The 26,406-nt window shown below is 36.8% G+C and overlaps 1 protein-coding gene across 7 annotated transcripts in view; it reads right to left on the minus strand.

Annotated features, from left to right (window-relative positions):
* The window catches only part of lama2 (laminin, alpha 2), a 400,339-nt gene that overhangs the window by 196,586 nt on the left and 177,347 nt on the right, over positions 1-26,406 (minus strand). For all 7 annotated transcript variants that reach the window (XM_030128899.1, XM_030128898.1, XM_030128896.1 and 4 more), the window contains exons 15-18: positions 17,484-17,588; positions 10,692-10,903; positions 7,446-7,557; positions 6,437-6,550 (exon numbers count right to left, since the gene is read on the minus strand). In XM_030128899.1, the coding sequence (XP_029984759.1) occupies positions 6,437-6,550; positions 7,446-7,557; positions 10,692-10,903; positions 17,484-17,588 (543 nt within the window). The remainder of the gene's footprint in view (positions 1-6,436; positions 6,551-7,445; positions 7,558-10,691; positions 10,904-17,483; positions 17,589-26,406) is intronic.

Genomic DNA, 26,406 nt, shown 5'->3' on the forward strand with positions numbered 1-26,406 from the left:
ATTTTGTCTCGTCACTATGTAAACGTTGCAATGGTACACAAACAAGATACTCTACAAATAAACATTCCTTGTGTTATGCAGGACATGTGAAAAAAGAATATCTTCACATATCAACCAAGTTTTCATATTTATGTGTTCATACTGTGGTCCAACATTTATCAAGTTCATTTGGTAGTATCCATGATGAACAATAAATAATGTCATCTTATAAAATAAGGATTGCAGTGATTTTTTTAAAAAATTTGCATACACTGTCTAAATGTATCTGGAAACCTCTTGGAAACCTATGGACATGATGATTTATATGCATTTAATTGCTGAAATTATATGTTTTTATCTTGTCTTTCTGTGATGGATTTTTAGTTTCACAGAAAAATATTTTAAGGGAGTAAGAAAAACCTAAAAACCTAGCATATGGTAGTTAAGCTGTCATACATATAAACTGTTTAAGTAAATTAGTTACTATCTTTATCCAGTGGACGTCGACTGTTCACTGTCAGCAGTGCAAATCATATCATCACTATATTGAACAATGTTATGGCACATGACAGATTTCCCCCATGTTTTTATTTGTGTTTGTGTGCATGAGGGAGCGTGTATGTCAACTATGTTTCAATTTATTTTTTTCTTGCATCAAATCTCCCTTGAGTGCAGAAACACACACACACACACAGTATTAACCTATAGGACTATGGCATCATTCAGTCATTCAGCTACAGCCTCTTCACAGACACAGTCCTCAGGGGAAGAGTGTGTGTGCATCTGTCTGTCTGCTGTCACTGTGTATGAATATGTAGAGGGTGTGTGTGTTTGTGAGCATGTCTATCAGTGAGTGCACGTCAAGATGTCTGTGTGTCTTGTCTGTGTGTGTGTGCAAACTAAGAGAAAAAGTGCCTGTCTGTCCATCCGTCTGTATGTCTGTCTGTCTTTGTCTTGCACAGTGTGTGTGTGTTCTCAACCTGACATTTCCCAGGATCCTCCTCATCTATAATGAAACATAACATAGCAATACAAAACCCACAGCTGTATGTGCATGAAGGAGTGTGTGTGTGTGTGTGTGTGTGTGTGTGTGTGTGTGTGTGTGTGTGTGTGTGTGTGAGAAACAGGGTGTGTATTTGGTTTGATGCTAACTGACAGCTTAAGCCTGAGGCGCAGTGTAGACTGGGAGTGACAATGTGTGTGTGCAGATGTGCATGAGCAGGTTAGGTGTGTACTGTTCCTGTGTGTGAGGGGGTTTTCACATGCAGGTTATTCAACGGCCACTAGGTGGTGGTTACCAGACGACAGTAGTCAAGGAGAAAAAGAATAATCTGAACTTGCAGTGATAGAAAAAGTATTCAAATCCTTTATTTAAGTCAAAGTGCAAATACCACTAAATGTTCCCTACATATTTCCATACATTTTATCAAAAAAATGCACTAAGTATGAAAAATATAAGTAGTCATTGTGCAGTAAAATGGTCCCTGACAATGTTTAATATAGACCATGTGACCCTTAAGGTTTTATTCTACTGCTGCATTAATCTGAATGTTGCATTTTTCTAATGGGTGACTCATTTTAACTTATGTCGTATCTTATCTTATATACTGTTGCGTAGTTTGATCTATAGCAGGGGTGTCAAACTCATTCTAGTTCAGGGGCCACATTCAGCCAAATTTGATCTCAAGTGGGCCGAACCAGTAAAATAATAACATAATAGTATATAAATAATGTCAACTCCAAACTTTTCTCTATGTTTTAGAGCGAAAAAAGTAAATTTACGTTATGAAAAGGTTTACATCTACAAATTATCTTTTCAAAAGATGTACATAACATGAACAAACTGAAAAAATAAGTATAATTTTAACAATATTCTGCCTCAGTTTATCACTTCCACATGTACATTATAACTTACAGATCACAGTGGATCTACAAATACACAAAATATTTAATAACTGACAAAATATTGTTAAAATTGTACTTACTTCTCTTAAGACATTTCAGGTTGTTCATATTTGTTCAGGTTATTCACATTTTTTTGCAAAATTATACTTTGTTTTAGTGTAAATACATGAAAATATTTACATTTACAAAGAGAAAAATTTGAAGTTGTCATTATTTCTATGTTATTATGATAGATTTTACTGGTCCTGCCCACTTGAGATTGAATTGGTCTGAATGTGGAACCTGAACTAAAAGGATTGTTAATATCTTAGTGTAATTTTTGCATTTCACAAATTCATCCCAAGGGCTGGACTGGACTCTTTGACCAGCCGGATTTAGCCCCCAGGCCGCATGTTTGACACCTGTGATCTATAGTAATGCATGATACTCCATTAGACCATAAAACAATTGTGGGAAAAATACACCTGCAAAATTTTACATTATCTCCAATATTATCATTAAATATTTGAAAAAACTAAATTCTTGACAGTTTGAACATGTCATGCCCTGGATGTGTTTCATTATCTGCTGAAAAATCCAGTTTTGAACAGAGCACGTGCAGAAGGGAGCATGTGGGTTTGGAGACTAGAACAATACTTAGCAGAGTTCAATGACTTAAGAGTAATTCTTATTGCAACATATCAAAAATTTATGGTGTGCCCAAAAACTTTTTCGCACCACTGTATGTTAGTAGTATCACTGTCCTGCTACAATGATGTATCATGTAAAATGTAAATTTTTCATGGGCTCCCAAAAAACAGCTGATTTCGTCTTTTTGACCATGCATTTTCTCGCCAATCCAAAAGGAGTTTTAAAGATTTTATTTAAGACGGAGGGTGACTTTGGCCACTGAAAAACTGTAATCTGAAAAGCAGCTAAAGCGGTCCAATCTTCTGAGATGTGAGATGTGTACTCAAGTACACTTAAGTTGTCATTAAGTACAGTACTTCAGTACAACACTTACATTCAGTCTTAGAACTCCCAATTTTTTATTTCGATTTTTTTTTTTTTTTGTCATTTAATGTTGTGTCTTGGTGGCATTACAAATGACATTGAAACATAAAGAGGAAGTTACCTTTGATTAGAAGTATAGGTAAGTTACATGTACAAGCAGCAAGCAAATTTTGAGTCTGAATCTTCAACTGTCTGTGGTAAAAATCAGGTAAGTCAAGTCGAGCCACTGCTAAAAGCCAACCAAGACCAGTCAAGTCATTGTTCTGGTCAAGCACATGACAAGTCAAGTTATACAAATGTGATAATAATGAATGACAAGTTATGAACAACAATGACGAAACACAAAGAAATATTAAATCAAAGTTAAAATGAACTGAATAGTACATTACTGATAATACTCTGTGCATATTACAATATAAAATAACTGCATAATTATCATTATTATTACCACTTTATTATTCATTTCCACTAGTACTTTCTAGTGTGCAATTGTCTGTTTTTCACTACTGCTTTTGTTTGCTATTGCTATTTTCTTTCCTTTTTGTATTAACCTTAATTTCCTGAGGGCTCTGCTCAAGGGATTAATAAAGTTCTACCTAATCTAATCTAATCTAATCTTATCTTTTACTGAAGTGACTGCTCTGTACTTCTCCGACTGCTGTCTTTACTATTACACCAAACCATGGACATGTATTCTAACTATTCCATTGGTTTTAGTATCAATAAATACTGACCTCTCAATGTTTCTAAACAGAACGAATCAAGTCAAGTGAAAAATCTAAGTCAAGTCTTTCAACAGTTTTAGTCGAGAAAGTCTTAATTCCTAAAAACGGTGACTTAAGTGTGACTTTAATCATGTGACTCGAGTCACCACCTCTGCATCTACTTCAAAGCTCTATCAGGGGTTTCCATCCTTTACCTGAACTTTTCAGGGTTTTCTGCCTCTAAATGACACTGATGCCAAAATAATTTAAATGACAGCTTATTCACTCACTACAGACCTAATGTTGTAGCTAAATGATGATAAATATTTAACTTTCTGACTGAAAATTACACTTAAAAGAAATACAGTTTTCAAGCCTTTTAGACTCTGTAACAATCAAATGGATAAAGCCTTTTCATGGAAGCATCTGCTATTTAAGAAACACTTGATGTCTTGTACATCTTTCCCAGAACAAAAAGAAACATATCTGGCAGATTTTTTTTTGGACAGGATTTTTTTTTGTTGTTGTTGTCTTGTGAGTTTGCCGTTAAAAGAATGAAACATTAGGAAAGAAAAACTGTTTAGTGCTGTTTAAGAAACACTTGATGTCTGGTACACACTGGCAAAATTGGAAGTGTTACTGTTGATTTCATATTGTTTTTTGTCTTAGAAAAGAAACAAAAGAAAGACAAACAGATCAGTGCTGTTTAAGTAGGGCTTGATGTCTGATACATCTTTCCCAGAAAACAAAAAAAAAAAAAACAAACAAAAAAAAATGGTTTTATTCCATTTGGTGTTTAATTATGTCTTACAAATTTACTGTTGCAAGAGCAGCGGAAAACAGATTAGTGTTTTACAATAGAGCCGAGCTAATGTGAAAATTCTAACTTTACTCATTCTGACTAACTCCACCCTCTACATGAGTTGGAAAAATGCAACAAAGCCAGAAAGACAAATGAGGATGATGAAGATGATGATGATGAAGATGATAATGAAGAACTGAATAGTCCAGGTGGATGTGTGTGACTGTTCGGGACATTAGGGCAGAGAATCGTAAGACACCATACACAGGTCTAAAAGGGCTAGTTTGGGTTTTGTTTTTGTTTAATACCTACAAAGATCCATCTAAAAAACAGCTTTAATTGTAAGCATTATTTAGTGTTGGTTAAAAGAGTGATGAAACAACTGGGGCGACGTGGTGGTTAGCACCTGCCCCTGTTGTGTTTACTTGTTCTTTCTGTGACACACAGGACTCCTCCAGGTCCTCCACTTTCTCCCACCATCAAAAACAGGTATATATAGGTTAACTCTCTTGTCAGTGCCCTCTACATAGGTATTTATTAAGCTCTGGAGTGGGTGTCTGAGTGCCTTTAAAAGCATCCCCCTGCTCCTAATATGCTACGTCCTAATGCTAATGCTACAGTCACAGAAAAAAATTATTAGACCATCAAAAGTTATCAAAAACAATGGTTATGCAATCAAGTACTAACGCCTGTGTGTATCATGTGACTAAAACATGGAATGCCGAAAAGCACTGTTTTCGTCAGTACAATGCCATAGCTATTGATGTAAGAACTGAAGTGATTTTGGTTATCATCAAGAAAACATGGAAAATGGCTAGATATCAGCTCTGAAATTAAACTCCTATGAGCTATTTTTGTTATCATTATATTTGTCCAAACAAATGTACATTTAGTTGTACCAGGCATCAAAATGAACAAGAAATTGAAGAAAACAAGGGTGGTTTGATAAATTTTTTCCATGACTGTATATACAGGGTTCCTACAGGTTTCTACACATTCTATTTAAGACATTTTAAGACCTTTTTAAGACCTTTTTAAGACTACTTAGAACAAAATTTAATGCTCATTTCACAGCCATACTAGAAATTAAAATGAACAAGAAAGTGAAGAAAACAAGGGTGGTCCAATAATTTTTTCCGCGACTGTATTTTCTTAAATGATAATAAAGCAAGTTAACCTTAAGCTTCAGTTCTCTGATTGGTTTGACCACTATTATCCATACCAATCTCTGATTGGTTTGACCACAACTGAAGAAGAGGTACATCACATACAGGGTGGGGAAGCAAAATTTACAATGAACGTTTAGTTGTTTTTTCTCAGCAGGCACTACGTCAATTGTTTTGAAACCAAACTTATACTGATATCATAATCATACCTAACACTATTATCCATACCTTTTCAGAAACTTTTGCCCATATGAGTAATCAGGAAAGCAAACGTCAAAGAGTGTGTGATTTGCTGAATGCACTCGTCACACCAAAGGAGATTTCAAAAATAGTTGGAGTGTCCATAAAGGCTGTTTATAATGGAAAGAAGAGAATGACTATGAGCAAAACTATTACGAGAAAGTCTGGAAGATACTATTAAAGAAGAATGGGAGAAGTTGTCACCCGAATATTTGAGGAACACTTGCTCAAGTTTCAGGAAGCGTGTGAAGGCAGTTATTGAGAAAGAAGGAGGACACATAGAATAAAAACATTTTCTATTATGTAAATTTTCTTGTGGCAAATAAATTCTCATGACTTTCAATAAACTAATTGGTCATACACTGTCTTTCAATCCCTGCCTCAAAATATTGTAAATTTTGCTTCCCCACCCTGTATATCTAATTCAAAAGCACTGATGTAGCCTAGAGTGTTTTATGCAAATTTGACATGGAATGAACTAAAACATTTGAGTCCGCTTTAACATCAAGGCAGGAAGGCTCAAAATGAGTGGCAACTTTTTATACGTTTGTTGATTTTTAAGTGTATTATCACTAGTGTTATTGTGTTTCCTTACAATTAGGCCATATTTTATTATTACTGTGATGAACTCGCTGTACTTATCTTACCTGACAGTGACCTGTGTCCTCGTGGCAGACTGCACTGTGTCCATGACAATGACACGCTTCACATACACCGTTGTAGAGAATCCCGTTGACTCTCCGAAAGCCAGGCATACACGTCTGGAACACAAACAGAAACACAGAGTTGTGTGTCTTTAAGTTGTGTTGTGCCTTAATTACCATGTGATCTTCTAATTAACACCTCAAGTGTGTGTCTGTAGCCGTGTGTTATGCATAACGCTGTGAGTTTCTATATGTGTGTGTGATTACGTCTGTTTGTTTGTTTTAGTGAAGTGGTGTTAATAAGAGCAAGTGTGTTTATATATTTGTGTGTGACATAAAATAATGAATGTACAATGGCCAGCTTATTAAGTTAGTGCTGTTAAAATGAAAGGCATTCATTAGCACTGTATTACATCCTTTCTGCATGAACAGTGTAATATTTTTAGGGAGACGTTTTCTCAGAATAATGCAAATCAACGGCATATCAAGTTAGAATTCAAAGTGCGTTTATTATGTAAGAAGACATCTGCTTTTTCAATGTGATGTAGTTTTTGTTTAATTAGTCAATCACTGAGGTTATATGTAAAACCTCAGAAGAATCAATTATGCAAAAGTCAGTACTATCAATATGTCAAATATGTAGAAAGTAAATAAAATAACTTCAATAATACATACAATAACTCATAATTATATTGATATGTCTAACATTACCATTTTATACGCCATAAAAACATGTTCCCTTATAAGTAAAGGCAATTTTTTTAATATTTGAAAAATTCATCAGAAATTCACAAATCAAAATTTCTCAAAACATGCTTTATAGACAAAACAGTAAAAGGAAGAAGGAAAATCGCTGAATCCTGTGGAAAAATCTTTTGATTCCATTTGGGCTTGTGATTAATACTATTATTTTTATTTGAATATTATTTTATTAAACACGTTTTACATGGATTTGCTGCTTTTACTCTTTTTCTAAGTTTGTGTTTGATTCCATTTGTATGTATGTGTTTACCTCACAAGAAGTCCCTGAATATCCAGGAGGACAAGAACACATTTCAACAGCTGATGCTGTCCTCTCCCCTCTGGCAGACGGATTAGCTACCTGCATTGAAAATAAGTGGAGCCTACACACACATACACACACAAACACACAAATATCAAGCAGTGTTGCACATTGATAAGCAGTCCATTCCTCAACCATCCACCTTAATAAACATAAACAGGGAGTGTGGCTGATTAGACATTTATACATTTGTATGTATGTGTAGGCTGTTGTGGGTTTTAATCCTGAGCAACATCAAAAACATCATAAAATCTGTTAATAGTCAATATTTTTCAGTTATTTAAAGGTGCAGTTGACAGGATTTAGAAGAGTCAACAGACAGAAATTAAAGAAAATGTATGTTTTCAGTAGAGTTTCAGTAGTGTTTCAATTATCTTAGAAAAAGCCATTTTAAGCTACAGTGAGAGTGGGTCAGCGACACAGACTCCATCCTGTTTCTACAGCAGCTCAGACTGGCCCTAAAGGGTGGACTTTTGTGTTTTTATGTTTTTAGTGACCACCACAGCTTCTCCTACACACTTTAACAGGAGGCTGGAGTTGGTATAACGGACTATAGCAAATATAATTTCTTTAAGCACGCAGCATACTGCTCACATTTTCTTGCGCTCTCACTTAAGTACAGTCATTATAAAAAGGCTCAGTGGCAGGATAAGTATGGTTAATGTAGAGAGCGATGCATCAGTGCCGTTAAGCAAACAAGAGAGCGCGAGTCTGTTTATAGAGGTCATTTAGTGTGTTAGTACTACAAGTGTTCAGTTAATCTATTTTAACTTGCAGGAGTTTTTATGAAACATCTTTTACGAAGACTGTAAAATAATAAACACCTTAAACAGCTTTGATTAGCAAATGAATATTGTGCTTAAGAAAACATAAACATGTATTTTTCAGACATAATATATATATATATATATATATATATATATATATATATATATATATATATATATATGCAGGGTGGGGAAGCAAAATTTACAATATTTTGAGGCAGGGATTGAAAGACAGTGTATGACCAATTAGTTTATTGAAAGTCATGAGAATTTATTTGCCACAAGAAAATTGACATAATAGAAAATGTTTTTATTCTATGTGTCCTCCTTCTTTCTCAATAACTGCCTTTACACGCTTCCTGAAACTTGCGCAGGTGTTCCTCAAATATTCGTGTGACAACTTCTCCCATTCTTCTTTAATAGTATCTTCCAGACTTTCTCATAATAGTTTTGCTCATAGTCATTTTCTTCTTTACATTATAAACAGTCTTTATGGACACTCCAACTATTTTTGAAATCTCCTTTGGTGTGACGAGTGCATTCAGCAAATCACACACTTTTTGACGTTTGCTTTCCTGATTACTCATATGGGCAAAAGTTTCTGAAAAGGTATGGATAATAGTGTTAGGTATGATTATGACATCAATATATGTTTGGTTTCAAAACAATTGACGTAGTGCCTGCTGAGAAAAAACAGCTAAATGTTCATTGTAAATTTTGCTTCCCCACCCTGTAGATAGAATTTTTGCACACTATTAATGATGGCTGTCCATAGGGCTGGGCTATCAAACGATAACAATATATATCGTGATATAACTTGTCCTCGATAGAAATATAAGACATGCTCAATACAATTTCGATAGAATTCATTCATCCATGTTTTCACAGACGTCCTTCCCGATGTCTTCTCAACTAACTTATGAGTAACAGAAAATTTAAGCTTGATAAAAATTGTGATTTGATTTATATCATGATACAAATCGATATCGTCTGACATGAAAACAATAACCGTGATATGATTTCTTTCCATATTGCCCAGCCCTAGCTGTCCATGATTTGCACATATTTTTTGTGTTAGATGCTAGTTATGAGACGCGAGTAGATGATAAATGTAGTTTTTGTTCCAGTGTGATTTATGTAACAGCAATTGTAATACATGATTATCTCAAGGTACTTCACAAATTTAGCTCAAGGCCTTAAAAAGACTATACAGAGAGGAAACCCAACAAATCCTTAAAGACCAAGTCCAAGGTGACAGTACGGAGGAAACTTCTTTAACAGAAGGAAAAACCTTTGAAAGATACAGGCTCTGTCTATATGACCATAAGCCTCCGTTATATTATTTAACAGGCTCATGTTTTGCTAAACCCACTTTTATTAGTCTTTGGTTCATTTATTTGTGTATTTGGACCCTAATAGTTCATAAAGTTTGAATTTGAACCCTCCAGGTGCTGCAAAGCTATCTTTATATTTATTTTGGCAAAAGTTGAGTGGATTTCTACAACCTGTTTTAATTCCTGGTTAATTTGTTACGTCTATAACTAGTTGCGTCACGACATTAGTTGCGTCACGACATTTGCACATATAAGGTCAAGACTTCCGATGAACATGAGTATGATGAGTATGACATAACTGTTTGTCAGCAGCAGCGGTTGTAGTAAAAACTGAAAATACAGGGGTTGGACAAAATAATGGAAACACCTTAAAAAATCAACAAAATATAATTTAATATGGTGTAGGTCCGCCTTTTGCAGCAATTACAGCCTCAATTCTCCGAGGTATTGATTCATACAACTTGTGAATTGTTTCCTAAGGAATTTTAAGCCATTCTTCAGTTAGAATACCCTCCAACTCTTTTAGAGATGATGGCGGTGGAAATCGACGTCTTACTTGAATCTCTAAAACTGACCATAAATGCTCAATAATGTTGAGGTCTGGGGACTGTGCCGGCCATACGAGCTGCTCAGCTTCATTAGAATGTTCCTCATGCCATTCTTTAACAATTCTAGCTGTATGGATTGGGGCATTATCATCTTGAGGTGAAGGTGCTTCCATTATTTTGTCCAACCCCTGTATGTGCAAACTTTGAGCCGATTGCCTAAAATGTTCAGTTGTCGGTTGTATTAACAAACACAAGTGGCTAAACGGGACAAAGCAGCATGGTCAACAGCCTGAAGGGGGTGGAGTCATGTGCTTTTAAAGGGCCGGCACTCAAAACGATCTTTCTGGTGTCATTACTCAGAAATAGGGTTGAAGATGGACCTGTGGAGTTTCATTAATGAAGCATTCAGACCCAAGCATAGGATTTACAGTTTATGTAGACCACAGGGAAATGTTTTAAAACGCATAATTCCATTATAAAAAAGTTTGATATCACTCTTTTAAAGAAGATATGTTTAACTGACAGTCATGCTAGCTGCTGTCTTACCTGTACACTGCACTGGGATCAGTACTGTACGTGGCCCGGACTGTCACTTTGGTCACATTTGCCAACACAGATAAGAAATCTCTCCGGTTTATCGGCTGTGCTGTGTCTGAAACCACAAAGTTCTCTGGAAGGAGGGCAATATGATTGGTGCTTGGCGAGGACGGATACACCGGCTGGCCATATCTTCTGTCAATAATCTTAATCCCGCTCCCCTGCAGAAGCAAAAAGAAAAGAAACATTTTCATTTTAGCCATTTTTTTTCCCTTTAAATTCAAGCATTATTCCATAAATCAAGAAAGTTGATGTTCCTAAAAGTACACCGCTTTCATTACAAAGCCAACTGACATGAAAAAAGACAGAGAAACTGAGTGATGTGTCATTAGGTAATGAGCTGCAGCTTTTATTGACATTTGCAATGGACTGAATGCAAAGTGAATTGGGCCTGGGCCTGATATCTGACTATCTCTTGTTGAGAACAGATCAATGGCGTGTAGCAGCTAACGCAGAGTGACAACAACTGATGGAGGGGAAGACAGAGTGAGTGAGTTTACCATACCAATAGGCCATTAAATAAAACTAATTGAAGGAGAGGAGAGGAGGTAAGGAAGAGAAAACAACAAAGGGCAGAGCCAAGAAAGGCTGAGGTAAAAGGACGGGGCGGATAAAACCCAAGGTGTGCGGTTAAAAAGACAAAACCACCATTTTAATTGCTTCGTTACCTAAAGTAAATTTTTTTATTGAGATACACACGCATCAAAGATGAGCGGTTAGCCGACTGTTGCCATGGTAGCAATAACACTTGATTGAAAGGTGACAACTGAAGTTTCTATTGACTTTTACCAATGATGCTGAAGTGCAAATATATATGGATTTAGGATCACTGATTACATGAGGAGATTGACAGCCTGCACAAGAGGGCCTAGAGCCATCAAAGTCAAATATTAAGAATTCACACAGCCTCAACAACAAGCATATTATCACAATTTAAATGTGTTTCAAAGAGTATTTAGGAAAAATCTGTGGGGTTTGGGATTCTAAAAAAAGGGGTTGCAACCAAATGGCCACGGAAAAATGTGGGTTTGAGAACTATTGGTACTTGAGTCGAGCACTATAGCAAACAGAGAGCAATATGTCAGTATTTTGACACTGAAATGATGACCTAAGTCTATTGGTAAATTAAAAGAAAGAAAAAAGAAGTAAAGACCCAGCGCTACTTTTGTATCAGTTCCCAAATACATTTTTCTCTCTATTTAACCTTTCTTAAATTATTTATCACCATTTATTATAATATTACCCTCTGTATTTAGCATTTTTTCACTGTAAATCATGTATTTTCTTATATTTAACTTCTATATTATGTTTAGATGTTCGTAAATACTCAGAGTAAATTCAATGTTATTTTATCAAAACAGACAAAACAGAAGAAAAAGTGAGCATTTCATTAAATATATCAAAAACTGAATGCAAAAATAAGTATCTCCATCATTTGTCATTGATCCAACTCCATGGGTTTTATTGGTGAATGTTGTAGAAGATGACGGTGTTTCCACAGTAACTACAGAGCCTCTGAACGTCCAAATGGGTCATATCTGATGACCATGAAAAGATGAATAACTGTATTTTACACCAATTATTTACATGTATTGATAGGATTAATGGATCAACAGGTATTAAACAGTTTAGATCAGTAGATGCTGTTGGTCACCGGTGGTTGTTTGGGTCTTTATGGGTTAAAATAAATTTAACATCATCATATAAAAACAACATCAAGTCAAGAATTTTCTGTAGAATCTGACAATGACACTTCAACATGCGCTTCACAAATTCTGACACTTCAACGCAATCTTTTAACACTGGACATGAAGATAATATATTCCAGATTTTGTTTATCATATTTCAGATTTACATTCAGGATAATTATATTTTCTCCTACAATGTATGTGGGCAAATAAAAAGTGATTTAGTCCAAAAACACTTCTGACAGTGATCCCTGTTCTGGTTTATTACATTACAAAGACACAAAGTCAGTCTTTAAACATCTGTATATTAACTCTGTTGGATTGCTAATGTAGCGCTGATCCATTCTGTTCAATCCTCTTTAAAATTATCATGTGCACTTTGGAAACAGGAGCACAATGATGAGGGTGTAATCTTGAAAATTCACCAAAATTAGACACTGTGAACATCTTTAAGATCAACAGTTACTCACGCCTACAGAAGAAAGAAGTGAGAAAGAAAATTAAACAATAAAAAAGAAGAGTTACTTTATAGAAGTAAGGCTTTTGCTGTCTCTAGTTTATTTCACACCTCTCTTAATGACACCTAAAACATATAAGCAAGGTGATTCATTCCAAAAAAAAAAAAAACAAGAAATAAGTCTTATCTAACATTTAACATTGCTTTTGAGATAACATTTTTACTAGTTGACACATATTTCATGCTGGACTGGTGTTTCAAGGAGTTGGTGCTTTCATTTTTTATTCACTTTATCTACATTTTTCTTGAAGTTAGAGCTACAAGAATCAACCAGAAAACAACAAGCAGCCCCTGTTTTCAAGGGAAAAGCTCTACCATCTCGAAAATGAAAATGTGCTCTTTTTGCAAGAGAAATATGTTGAGTTTTTGGGGGACAAGTGTTGATATTAGTCAATAATCCATGATAAACATAAGGAACTTGAAATAGTACAGCAGAACCTAATAGAATTATTTGCATTGATCAAATTTGGAAACAGCCATCTGCTGCTTATTTGCGGTGGAGTGTATTGGCCGCTGCAGTTATCGCGCTGATGGAGGGCAATAAAGTGGGCCGGACTGAGAAAAAGATAAAAAATTCAACAAAGCCACGGAGATTATTGTCTATTCAGATCCAAAATTACTTGTGACAGCTTCGTCTTTGCTTCACAAAAACCATAAAACAAACACTATCGCAACCTCGACGTGGATGTACAGAGAGTAAACAGCAGGCGGAAGGAAGGAAACAAAGGCTGAAAGAGAGACAGTGAAGTGGGAGAAAGGCGGCTGACAGTGTGTAGGTGGTTCGTTATTGTCGTCGTTTGGAGAGGTTTTTTGTTGACAACAAGACCGACACTTGTCCTCCCCTCCTCCTCTTTGTCTGTCGATCCTACTGACACGTCTTTAAATATCACAAACCCATTGGTCTGTGACCGTCTACTTGGCTGGTTTCAACATTCATTCTTTTCCTCCTCATTCACTCCTTTCTTGGCTTTTTCTTTACATCTTACCTTCCTTTCCTCACCATTTTCCTTAGTTTCCTCTTTCCATTCACATCTGCCCTTTTTATTCTTTTCCTTTCTTTGATAAATATTAGCCATAGCTACTACAGATGTTTGTAGTTGTGTCTGAAAATACAATGACTACTGGATCAAACTTTCATTTTTTAAACTTAACTTTTACCCCTGCGTACTTTTGCAGCTTTTTACAAACACAGCACTTGAAAATCCTTCAGACTATTCTAATTAAAATTCCCTCTTCTGCAACACGTCACTGGTAGAACGCTGTGAATGCAAAATAATGGGATCACTTCTGCAGCCCTTGCACTGCGTGTAAACATGCATAAACACATAATGCTGTTCAGTGATATAGGAGATATAAATAGTTAACTAATAGTGTTGCAGCTTTGCTTATTGCTGCCATACATCATATCACAACCTGCTCATTATAAAGACATACAGACAGAGAAGGGAGGGAGAGACTATCTGCATTTTTATTGCAAAGTTCAGCACTTTTCTACCAGCTGTGTGCATGTGTGCGTTTGTGTGTCTTTAAAAGCTTTTATTTGCTACTTCATTTAGTGGTCTTCCCTGGTGAAAAAGTCGATAGCTTGTGGGAAAAGATAAATAATGCTTCAGACACAAGTACATTAACGTGTTCACGCTTTTGTTCGTGTGGGTTTCCTTCCGGATGGGAAGGTTTCCTCCCACACTAAAAACCGTGTACGTGTTCAGTGTTAGGAAACACTTCTGTCAATACTCCTGACCAAAGGGCTGCCCACAGAACTACAGCATATGTTAAGACTGAGCTCCTGAATGCAGCAACTTTCCCAAATATATCCCCATGAAGACAAACACATAAAAGCTTAAAACACCAAAAAACACTCTACTGTTAAAGGTGAATATATCATATATCAAAAACCAGTACAATGCCATAGCTATTGATGTAAGAACTTAACTGATTTTGGTTATCATCAAGAAAACCATGGAAAATGGATAGATATCAGCTCTGAAATTAAACTCTTATGAGCTGTTTTTGTTGTTATCATTATATTTGTCCAAACAAATGTACCTTTAGTTGTACCAGGCATTAACACTTTCAGTACCATGGGCCGATTAAATCGGCTTTGCGAAAACAACCTGTAAAGTGCCACGGGCCGATCAGATCGGCTTTGGAGAACACGCCATATTTGTGTACAAACAAACCATCCACCCCCATTTCTTTCTCACATTTCGATGACGTTCTTTCTGTGTCCCCCTTTTGAGACCAAGCAGACGGGAATTTGAGGTCACGCGACCGAATAATATTTTTATATCTTTTTAATGTTTCTTATTCTCCGGTGTTTCATCAGAGGGAGCCCTCCATGCCGGGGGGCGGCTGTGGACTCCGGGGGCTGTGGCGCCTTCTCTCACTGGGGTCCGCTCCTTTCTGGTGGGTGGGGGTCCCAGTTGGCCCTCTCCCACTAGTTGGGATGCGGGGCTGTGTTGCTGGTGCCTGGTCGCCGGGGTCGGCGGCTGCATCCTGGTGCGGATGGCTCCCTGAGACAGCGCCTCCTAAATTGATGTTTTACTTTTACTTGTACATTTTTGTTCTGGTCTACCCGTGCTCAGTCAGTCTTCTTAAGTATGTGTGAGCTTGTGGGTTTGCATGTATATGTGTGTGCGTGTGCGTGTGCGTGTGTGTGTGTGTGTGTGTGCAGGTGAGTGGGTGGGTGTGGGTGGGGGGCGGTACTGATTTTTTAACTGATATGTAAAGCACTTTGTGCTACAGTTTTTAATGTATGAAAAGTGCTATATAAATAAAGATTATTATTATTATTATTATTATTATTATTATTATTATTATTATTATTATTATTATTATTATTATTATGCAAATTACGATCAATAATGAATCGGCTGCGTCCGGTGCGTTTTGAATCTAATTAGCAATCGGTCGGATGTTACCGAGCGGTTTCCTGCAGGATTCTTCAAATATTATAAAAACGACACGAAATACTGAAAAACGGCCAAATTCTGTGGCACTTTTAAGGCTTATTAGCCCCTTAACTGTCTGGCACTTAAAGAGTTAAAATGAACAAGAAATTGAAGAAAACAAGGGTGGTCTAATAATTTTTTCTGCAACTGTACAGGGTGGGGAAGCAAAATTTACAATATTTTGAGGCAGGGATTGAAAGACAGTGTATGACCAATTAGTTTATTGAAAGTCATGAGAAGTTATTTGCCACAAGAAAATTTACATAACAGAAAATGTTTTTATTCTATGTGTCCTCCTTCTTTCTCAATAACTGCCTTCACATGCTTCCTGAAACTTGCGCAAGTGTTCCTCAAATATTCGGGTGACAACTTTACCCATTCTTCTTTAATAGTATCTTCCAGACTTTCTCGTAATAGTTTTGCTCATAGTCATTCTCTTCTTTCCATTATAAACAGTCTTTATGGACACTCCAACTATTTTTGAAATGTCCTTTGGTGTGACGAATGCATTCAGCAAATCACACACTCTTTGACGTTTGCTTTCCTGATTACTCATATGGGCAAAAGTTTCTGAAAAGGTATGGATAATAGCGTTAGGTGTGATTATGACATCAATATATGTTTGGTTTCAAAACAATTGACGTAGTGCCTGCTGAGAAAAAACAACTAAAAGTTCATTGTAAATTTTGCTTCCCCACCCTGTATATACAGGGTTCCTCAAGGTTTCTATAAGTTCAATTTAAGACTTTTTAAGACCTTTTTAAGACTATTTAGAACAAAATCTAATGCCCATTTCACGGCCATACTGTCAAAAATTTGTGACTCCTAGAATGTAGGAAAATGTATTTATTTAGTCCAGTGCCTTGATTCCCATCGTTCCAGGTCATTTCTCATTGGGGGTTGCAAAGTTAGTGATGATTGGTTCCTAATTTCACTGTAAATTGTCGGGTTGGAATGGGTGAAGCCGAGTAGACTAACGTTAGCTTTCTTTGCAGTTTGGATATTTCCCAGATACATTTAAACAATACACCAAACACGTTTATGGCAACATAACTTAAGATCTATCAAATTTAATAGCTTTTAAATGCAGATTTGTATATTCAAGATTTTTAAGACTTTTTAAGACCATGCGGGAACCCTACAGGGGTTGGACAAAATAATGGAAACACCTTAAAAAATCAACAAAATATAATTTAATATGGTGTAGGTCCGCCTTTTGCGGCAATTACAGCCTCAATTCTCCGAGGTATTGATTCATACAACTTGTGAATTGTTTCCAAAGGAATTTTAAGCCATTCTTCAGTTAGAATACCCTCCAACTCTTTTAGAGACGATGGCGGTGGAAATCGATGTCTTACTTGAATCTCTAAAACTGACCATAAATGCTCAATAATGTTGAGGTCTGGGGACTGTGCCGGCCATACGAGATGCTCAACTTCATTAGAATGTTCCTCATGCCATTCTTTAACAATTCTAGCTGTAGGGATTGGGGCATTATCATCTTGAGGTGAAGGTGTTTCCATTATTTTGTCCAACCACTGTATATATAAATGGATCCCAGTGCTTTATGGTATTTCCGTCTTACCTCTATGATCAGGTCAGGCTCTGATGTGACTCTAATGGCCCTTTGTTCTTGTTGATCTGTGGTGTAAGACACAGTGTAGACAACATTCCCTCCGTAAGCTGAAAGCTGAAAGAGAAGCAAAAACATGGATAAGTAACTGACACTGGTCAACAATGATTTAGCTACCAGGAAAAAAATAACTGTCGTGTTCACTGATTCCAAATCTGAAATGCACCAGTCAATGTTTTGCCATTAGTAGCATATCAATGGCTGCACTTTAGTTCTATAAATTATATGTGATTCAAATTCTGATGGATTTCATACTGGATTAAAAAAAAGTTGAAAGGGATGCACAACTTGGAGTTACATGGAGAACTCAATGGTGAACTATATTATCTCTTTCTATCATGTGTCATTGTTCCTGTACATTACCTTTATTACCCCGCACCCCAAAGGAGAGGCAAGGGGTATTGTTTTTGGTTCAGTTTGTTTGTTTGTTAACACTCTAGCAGCAAAACTATCATTTCAATTCATACCAAATTGAGTTCATAGATTTCCAGTGACCCAGAAGAGTTGCCATTACATTTTTGGGAAAAGTAGGTCAAAGTTCTAATTTTTAAACTCTTTTTTTTTCTTCTTCCGTTTACTTATAATGGGTGAAATTTCAAATGTCTATAAATTCACCAATTTTGTTTTAATTTACATCAAACTTGATGCATATATAGAGGCAATTGATATGCTGACATCAGCACACAAATACACATGATGACATCAGCTGGATCCATGCCAAAATAAGCTACAATACATGCGAGGGGCGGGGTTTGTTGTGCCTAGCACCACTTGTTCAGGTCTGCAATGAAACCTTAATTGGCAACTTGAAATTTCCAGCCCTGAATTTCATTACAAACAGCTGTAATGTTATCTAAAGAAAGCTTGATGGGTGGAAACCATCAAACAAAGTTGATCTCCTTGCATTTTTATGGAAAGCATCATAACATAACAGGGGTTTTAGATTCAGAGAGTGAAATACAGCAATATAGTACAGTTGATGGAATTATTCTTTGGTACAAACAAGGTAACATAAGCAGCACATGGCAAAAAAGGCACATAAATACATGTATTCCACTTTCATTGAACTGTAGTCAATTGATTATAAAGCAAAAATAGTTTGGTTTATGGATTATTCCTGCGTTAACATTAATATTGGGTTTGTCAAAGTGAATTAACTTGTTTTCTTTGCACCATTAAAGGTCTAAAAATGTTGTGTTTTTTTCTTATTTCACCAAACATTCACTTTTTGGGAATAAATGCACTAAATAATACTATTTTTATTTGGAATTTGAGCACTAATGTTGTCAGCAAAACTGTTATTTTTACTGTAACATATCTGTACTCATTAGGGGTATTATTCTGATCAATCCCATTCTGAATTCAATATACAGAAAAAGTTTAGAGGAGAAGAATATGCCACAGTCTTTCTTGTCTTGTTGTTTTGGTGCAGCGTTTCTGTCGAGTCCACAGAATGAGCTTTAGTTCGGAGAATCGCTGTGTCGGCATGATCCTGAAATTTATTATTCTGCTCCAACCTGAGCAGTAATGGGTGGGAGAGCGAGATAATAATGCCACCATAAAAACAGAGAGAGGGGGACACTGGGAAAGAGGGGGGAGAGACAGAAATAAAGCTCGAGACAGAAAGATAGAGAGTGTTAGAAAGGGTGTAAGAGGTGGGCTTAATGCCTCTATAAACCTCTTCCATTCTACATCATTACTCTCAGTTCTTAAAACGAGAGGAGGAATCACCCATTTCACAGCTGAATGAAAATACACACACATATATACACAGCAGCAGGCATGGAGGCGGACGATGGTGGACGTTTTATTGACTAACACTTATTCTCTAGCTAACCTCATTTGCTAATTTGAATTCCAGAAGGCACTCAAATCAGACTTTAAACCCACACTACAGAGCGGGAATCACCATGAGCTCATTTGGACTCCAGCGCGGACTTTCATTCATTGTTTTTTAATTTACCACAGATGGCAGGACCGCAACAAAACTGCAGCGCAATCAGTCCACAGAGGACGATGGATTATACTGCATGTTCTTGAACATGACCGATACGAAAGAGGTGGAAGTGGCCATCGTGACATCACCTGTTGTTTTTTTTCCACATTCGTTCTGAAGATGAGATTTGTTTTTTCTATCCATAAATTTCCATATTTTGACAAAAGTGTTCCAAGTGGCGATGGGCGAGCACCAACAATAACCTGTAATTATAAGTGCATAATAATTATGCAGGTGTTCTGCAGCTTATCCCAGTTCCCAAAGGGCAAACTGGACATCTCATCAGTTCATCACAGGGCTGATATATGCAGACACAGTCATTCACTCTCACATTAGCCACCAACATTCCCAGGAATTTTTATTACCATTAACCCATAAAGACCTAGTGCTACTTTTGTGGCAGTTCAAAAATATAATTTTCTCTATATTTAACTTTTCTTAAGTGATTTACCACCATTTATTATATCATTCTCTACATTTTGCATTTTTTCAGTATAAATCAGATGTTTTCCTATATTTAATTCACTGATTATGTAGATGTTCATAAAGGCTCAGATGAAAGTTGAGGGTTATTATATATATATAAAAAAAAGAGAAAAACTGAAGGAAAAAATGACTTTTTCAGCAAAATCTATCATTAACTGAACATAAACCCAATGTGTCCATTTACTGACCTTTATCAAATGGGTTTTACTGGTGAATCAATGTTGTAGAAGATGATGGTGTTTCCACGTTCACTACGGACCCTCTAAACAGACAGGCAGACAGCCATCCTTCAGGAGTCTGGGTCTGCTCGAGGTTTCTGCCCGTTAAAGGGAAGTTTTTCCTCGCCACTGTCACCAATCACAAGTGTTTGCTCCTGAAGGATTCTGTTGGGTCTCTGTAAACTTAATTTGATTCTGATTTGAATTGATAAAGCACTTTGTGACTCTGTCTGTGAAAAGTGCTCTATAAATAAAATTTACTTACTTACTTACTTAAACGTCCAAATGGGTCATATCTGATGACCATGGAAAGATGACAAACTGTATTTTACCCCAATTATTTACATGGATTGACAGGATTAGTGGATCAACAGGTATTAAACGGTTTATATCAGTAAATGCTTTTGGTCGACGGTGGCTGTTTGGGTCTTTATGGGTTAATTTATTTACTTGGGTAAAATAATTCCTGGTAATCTATGTGGTTTGCATTTCCACCAACACCTCAAAGTTCCTGGAAATATACTCAAATCACACTGACTCAATGTCCGACTCATATTACTTTTGAGCGTATTTGGTAAAGTACACACTTTGGCATATTTGGATGAACAGATGTATGACTGCAATGCACTTGAAGGAGCAAACCGAAACCACCAAAAAGAGTATCTTTAAATACTCAAAAGAATGTATTCAACAAATGAACATTGTCATCTGTCCACTTCTTGCAGCTTCTCGTCTTCAGCTCCATTTTCCAAATAATACACATACTGACTTATACTTTCTTGCTGAATAAGTGTGGAATGCTCCAAGTATGTTCCACCAATCAGAGCACTTTAACAAACACAGCCCCACCCCCAAGACTTCTGAGGAATCTGAAAAGTCCCATCTTCTACAAGAAACTTTTTTCAGGGAAAGTTTGGGTTCGAGGGAAAGTTTCTTACCTAGGTAATTTCAGTGTAAATACTCCAAACATTTTTCAAAGTTCCTAGTAAAGTTCCTGTGGTGGAAAAGGATCTAGTCACACCTACAGGTGATATAGGACCTTGTTGTTGTGAAGCGACAACGCCAACCACTGTACCCCCCAACCACTTCAGCTGAAGTTAATATTCAAAATGTTTTCATTAACTGTTAACTTGAAATGAGCCAATTATAAGCAAGCAGGGAAAAGTTACCTCCACAGAATCAGAACATGTGATGACCGCTTTTTGTTTTTACAACTACATCCTATATTAATGTACAAAAACGTAACATAGTACAGCTGTCCTCCATGATGGACAAAGACTCCCACCCCCTCCAACACAGACTCACTGCACTGAGGAGCTCCATTAGTGACAGGATGATACAGCCAAAGTGTATGAAGGAGAGGTATCGCAGGTCTTTCCTTCCTGCAGTGGTCGGGCTCCACAACACAAACTGCTCCAAAAATTCTGTGCAATAACAGTGCAATAAACCTGTGGTGTAATCAGCATGTGCACAGTTCTGAATAGTCCATATACCTTTCTTGATTTGTGTTTATCTTGATTTTTCCCATTTTTTTGCTCTTGTGTGCTTTTGTACTTTGCTGCTGTATACCTGGAATTTCCCGTTGTGGGACAAATAAAGGTATACCTTATCTTATCTTATCTTATACTGTACAGTGGGCCACAGTTAATATGCCCTGAAACAAAAACCCCAAAACAGATGCTCCAACAAGTTGCTTTTCTCACTTTTGGAGCCCACCTTAGGGAAGTTGAGATGAGAAATTTGTGTTCTGAAACACTAGAAAACACTAAATACCATACATTAAGCCTTCACTAGCTGTTTCCATGGTGATGCTTGAAAGTTTAGCATTTCCAGTGCTGCATTTAACATGAACTTGCATACATTCGGCAAGGTTTGTGTTGACGAAGTACCTGCCCTAAAAGATCTAAAAAGAAAAGAACTACACCAAGAACTACAGTCCTCCTACTTCCTGCAGTGGAAATACAAAAAAAGTACTTTCTCCAGTAGTTAGCAGACCTATGAAAAGTTCCTCCAGTCTGAAAGCACCTTATGGGTGCGGTGTTTACATCCAATACACCCATTAAAACAAACACTCGACCTCTGAGAAGAATATCAGACTGTTTAGCTGCTAAATGTCTCCCTACATTCACCAGTGAGTGGTGAATGCTGTTAGTGCTGTTTAGCTCAGAGGCGGCTGGATCACCATTAAATGTCTGCTATGACTAGAAACTGTAGAAGAACCAAAAACAACACTGATGCAGACTGAAAAGATGAGCTCAAGATACTAAAAATCTGTGTTTTGTTGAGCTGAACCACAGCCGTCATTAGGAGTTTTTCTACTGTAAACTTCACTGTTTCCTTTCAACTGGTGTTAAAATGATCCTTTTTTTATTTTATTTTTTTATTTATTTACCTATTTACTTATTTATTTTCATTACTATCACTCTACTTGGATATTGTACTTTGTTCTATTATTCCTTCTTTATCACAACACACTCTCTTCTGTATTTTGTGCTCCCTGGGGTCAGGACCCGACGTGGGGTCTCCTGGAATTCAAATGGGATCGCCTGAAATTTATAGTAATTGATAAAAATTATTTAAAATTACTAACAAAAAGTATATGGTGAGTTGAGAGAGACAATCCCAACACATAAAAGACATGACAAACTCTGAAGCTGAAACTGAAGCACTGTGGTACTGTTTATCTTTCAAATGTTCACTGTGGTCGGTTTCAGATGCTGCAGCTCTTTCATAATTCATAGTTTGAGTTCTTGTTTTTTCAGTATTAATTGTCAGCCTTGTAAATCCAAGCTGGACTGACTGTACATATCCTGACCAAGGAAAATAAAATTCTCACTTTGTGCAGTAATCTACACCTGGCTTTTCTGCCTCCGTCCATAATAATATACATTATATAAACTAAATGTCAGCTAAAATTAATATTTATGTGTAACATAGTATAGCAAACTATTACATGATCACGAACAAATTAATTTCAGTAAAAAAATGTCTCCGGCTTGAATGTCTGGGGTCGCCAGAAATTTGTGACGTTAAAATGGGGTTACGAGCCGAAAAACTGCTATAGAGGATCCGGGATCATGGGGTGGGTGGGTGGTGGGTGGTGGGGGGGGTCTAATGTGTATATGTACTGAATTTGGGATTTGTATTTGTTCAACAAAAAATGTCAATAAACAGAAAAAAAAAAAAAAAAGATCTTTTGCAGGTACATTTCAGTGATTTTACACACATCTATAAGATATGAGCACTCTAAGGAAAACACTATTTCCTCTTCTTTGTAGTACCCAGATAGAGGAAAAAGGTTAAATAACTGCATGAGTAAACATGCAGTGACCATTTTATTTGCTCGTTTCATCTTTGTTTTTATAGTTGCCGTTTATGTGTTAAGCATATCAGGGCAAATCATTTCAAAGAAAGAGGGAGGATATTTAGTGCAGCACTAGGGCAGTTGTACATTTTTGTGAATGATTCTCTACCCACTTAGCACACCTGAATTTAGGACTGAAATTATTGACATTTCTCAGAAAAGTCATTTTTTTCTGACGCCATCCACCCAACCTGACAAGATTAAAAGCTTTTGTCATAGCAACCTGATGACCTGTCTGTATCCTGCAGGGGAGAGGAAAGAAAAGAAATAAGAGAGAGGAAGGAGAAAAGACCAACAGAAGAGAACAGCAGGAGAAGGAAATTATAGCAAGTGAAATGAAGGGACAATAAACACTCAAACACACTCATCGACACTTACAATAGACCTCAGTCGGATCCCCTGGAGAGCTGGATAAGCCTGTTATTAACTCTATTAGTGGTCAGAATAAGAAGACATAATCCTCTCTATTAAAACCCTAATCAGGATACTGACACAATCTTCATTAAAATGAACCTTTTATCACCAACAAGCTTTAGTTTTAATGAGAAACTCCAAAATACAACAGTGTCATTGAGCTTCACAGGGTGTCAGCAAACTTGCATCATATCATTGACAGAAATAGAAAAACAAAAGCAAATGATATTTTTCTTAAAGTATATCCATGAGAATAAAAAGACGTCAGTTATTAGCGGATTTCAAAAGGCTGCCTCGGTATATCTCTAGTAATAAGTAACACACGGTGGGAGAGAGGAGATAAAACTAAAAACAGTTGTACAGGGTTTTATATTACTCAGGCAAAACTATAATGACCAATGCAGTTCAATGACATCATGAAGTAACACGTGAGAAGTCAAAAACCATCTGACATAATATCTACAGACAAGATGGTATGATAAACTTTTATTCACATTATCTTTGTGTCCTATATTCATGTTATGGCATTTCATTCCAATATAACAGTTGTAAAATTGAACTTTCATATACTGTACAGGGTGGGGAAGCAAAATTTACAATGAACATTTAGTTGTTTTTTCTCAGCAGGCACTACATCAATTGTTTTGAAACCAAATATATATTGATGTCATAATGGTACCTAACACTATTACCCATACCTTTTCAGAAACTTTTGCCCATATGAGTAATCAGGAAAGCAAACATCAAAGAGTATGTTTGCTGAATGCACTCGTCACACCAAAGGAGATTTCAAAAATAGTTGGAGTGTCCATAAAGACTGTTTATAATGGAAAGAAGAGAATGACTATGAGCAAAACTATTACGAGAAAGTCTGGAAGCGGAGGAAGCAACAAAAAACGTATCAAAGCTTTTATTAAAGCTCTCAAATCCAAAATCCTAAAGGATCCAACCAAATCCATGAGAAAAATGGCAATTGAACTTGAGGTAGACAAAAAGACTGTTAGAAATGCAGTAAAATATTATTTGAAGTTAAAATCTTACACAAGAACACCAAAACACTTGTTGACAACAGCAACAAATTCAACTTTCGCAATTTTTGGGAATCATGTTTATGGCCGCCTTCTAGCCCAGATCTAAACCCTCTGGATCAGGGGTGTCAAACTCAGATCCTCAAGGGCCGGTATCCTGAATATTCTAGATGTTTCCCTCTTCCAACACACCTGATTCAAATGATAAGCCTATCATCCAACTCTGCAGAAGCCTGATAACGACCGTCAGGTGTGCTGGAAGAGGGAAACATCTAAAACATGTAGGATACCGGCCCTCGAGGACCGGAGTTTGACACCTGTGCTCTGGATTATGCTATGTGGGGCATTTTAGAACATGCTACCAATAGAACATCACACAGCAATGTCGACTTTCTTAAAGATACTATTAAAGAAGAATGGGAGAAGTTGTCACCCGAATATCTGAGGAACACTTGCGCAAGTTTCAGGAAGCGTGTGAAGGCAGTTATTGAGAAAGAACGAGGACACATAGAATAAAAACATTTTCTATGATGTCAATTTTCTTGTGGCAAATAAATTCTCATGACTTTCAACAAACTAATTGGTCATACACTGTCTTTCAATCCCAGCCTCAAAATATTGTAAATTTTGCTTCCCCACCCTGTATATAGAGGATGTGATTTGTTGGGGGGGGGGGGGGGGGAATCAACTCCCCTCTGGTTTTTACATCCCTACTTCTGCTCAATCAATTTCATCCTGGGGCGGGGGGGGGGGGGGGGGGGGAGACAACCAAACAGGCAGATTGTGACTGAGTTCTTACACCTATATCCTACATTACTGGCACTAACGTCCACTGTCAGCAGTCTCAGGGGTGTGGGGGGGACAAGACAAATTCAAGGGGCCCAGCATTTGTGTGTGTGTGTGTGTGTGTGTGTGTGGGGGGGGGGGGTCCAGTGGATACAGGTTAGAAATTGTGAAAATTGCGTGTACGATCCCCTGCATAATCCCAACCTGGGAGTTGGAAAGTATGTAAAGTTTCACTTTCGTTTCATGCCAGTGTTAGTTATGTTAGTTATGGACCGCATCCTCACGTATATAACTGCTGCCACCCCATCACCCCCACTCCAACAAAAAAACATCCCCCGCCTCTGTTTTTTTTTTTTTTTTGGACAAATTGCACCCTGTGTTTATACAGTCATGGAAAAAACTATTAGACCATCAAAAGTCATCAAAAACAATGGTTATGCAATCAAGTACTAACTCCTGTGTGTATCATGTGACTAAACAGACAGAAAAGAAAACATGGAATGCCTAAAAGCACTGTTTTTGTTAGTACAACGCCATAGATATTGATGTAAGAACTGAAGTGATTTTGGTTATTATCAAGAAA

Source organism: Sphaeramia orbicularis, chromosome 24 (assembly GCF_902148855.1).
Source record: "Sphaeramia orbicularis chromosome 24, fSphaOr1.1, whole genome shotgun sequence".
Lineage (NCBI taxonomy): Eukaryota > Metazoa > Chordata > Actinopteri > Kurtiformes > Apogonidae > Sphaeramia > Sphaeramia orbicularis.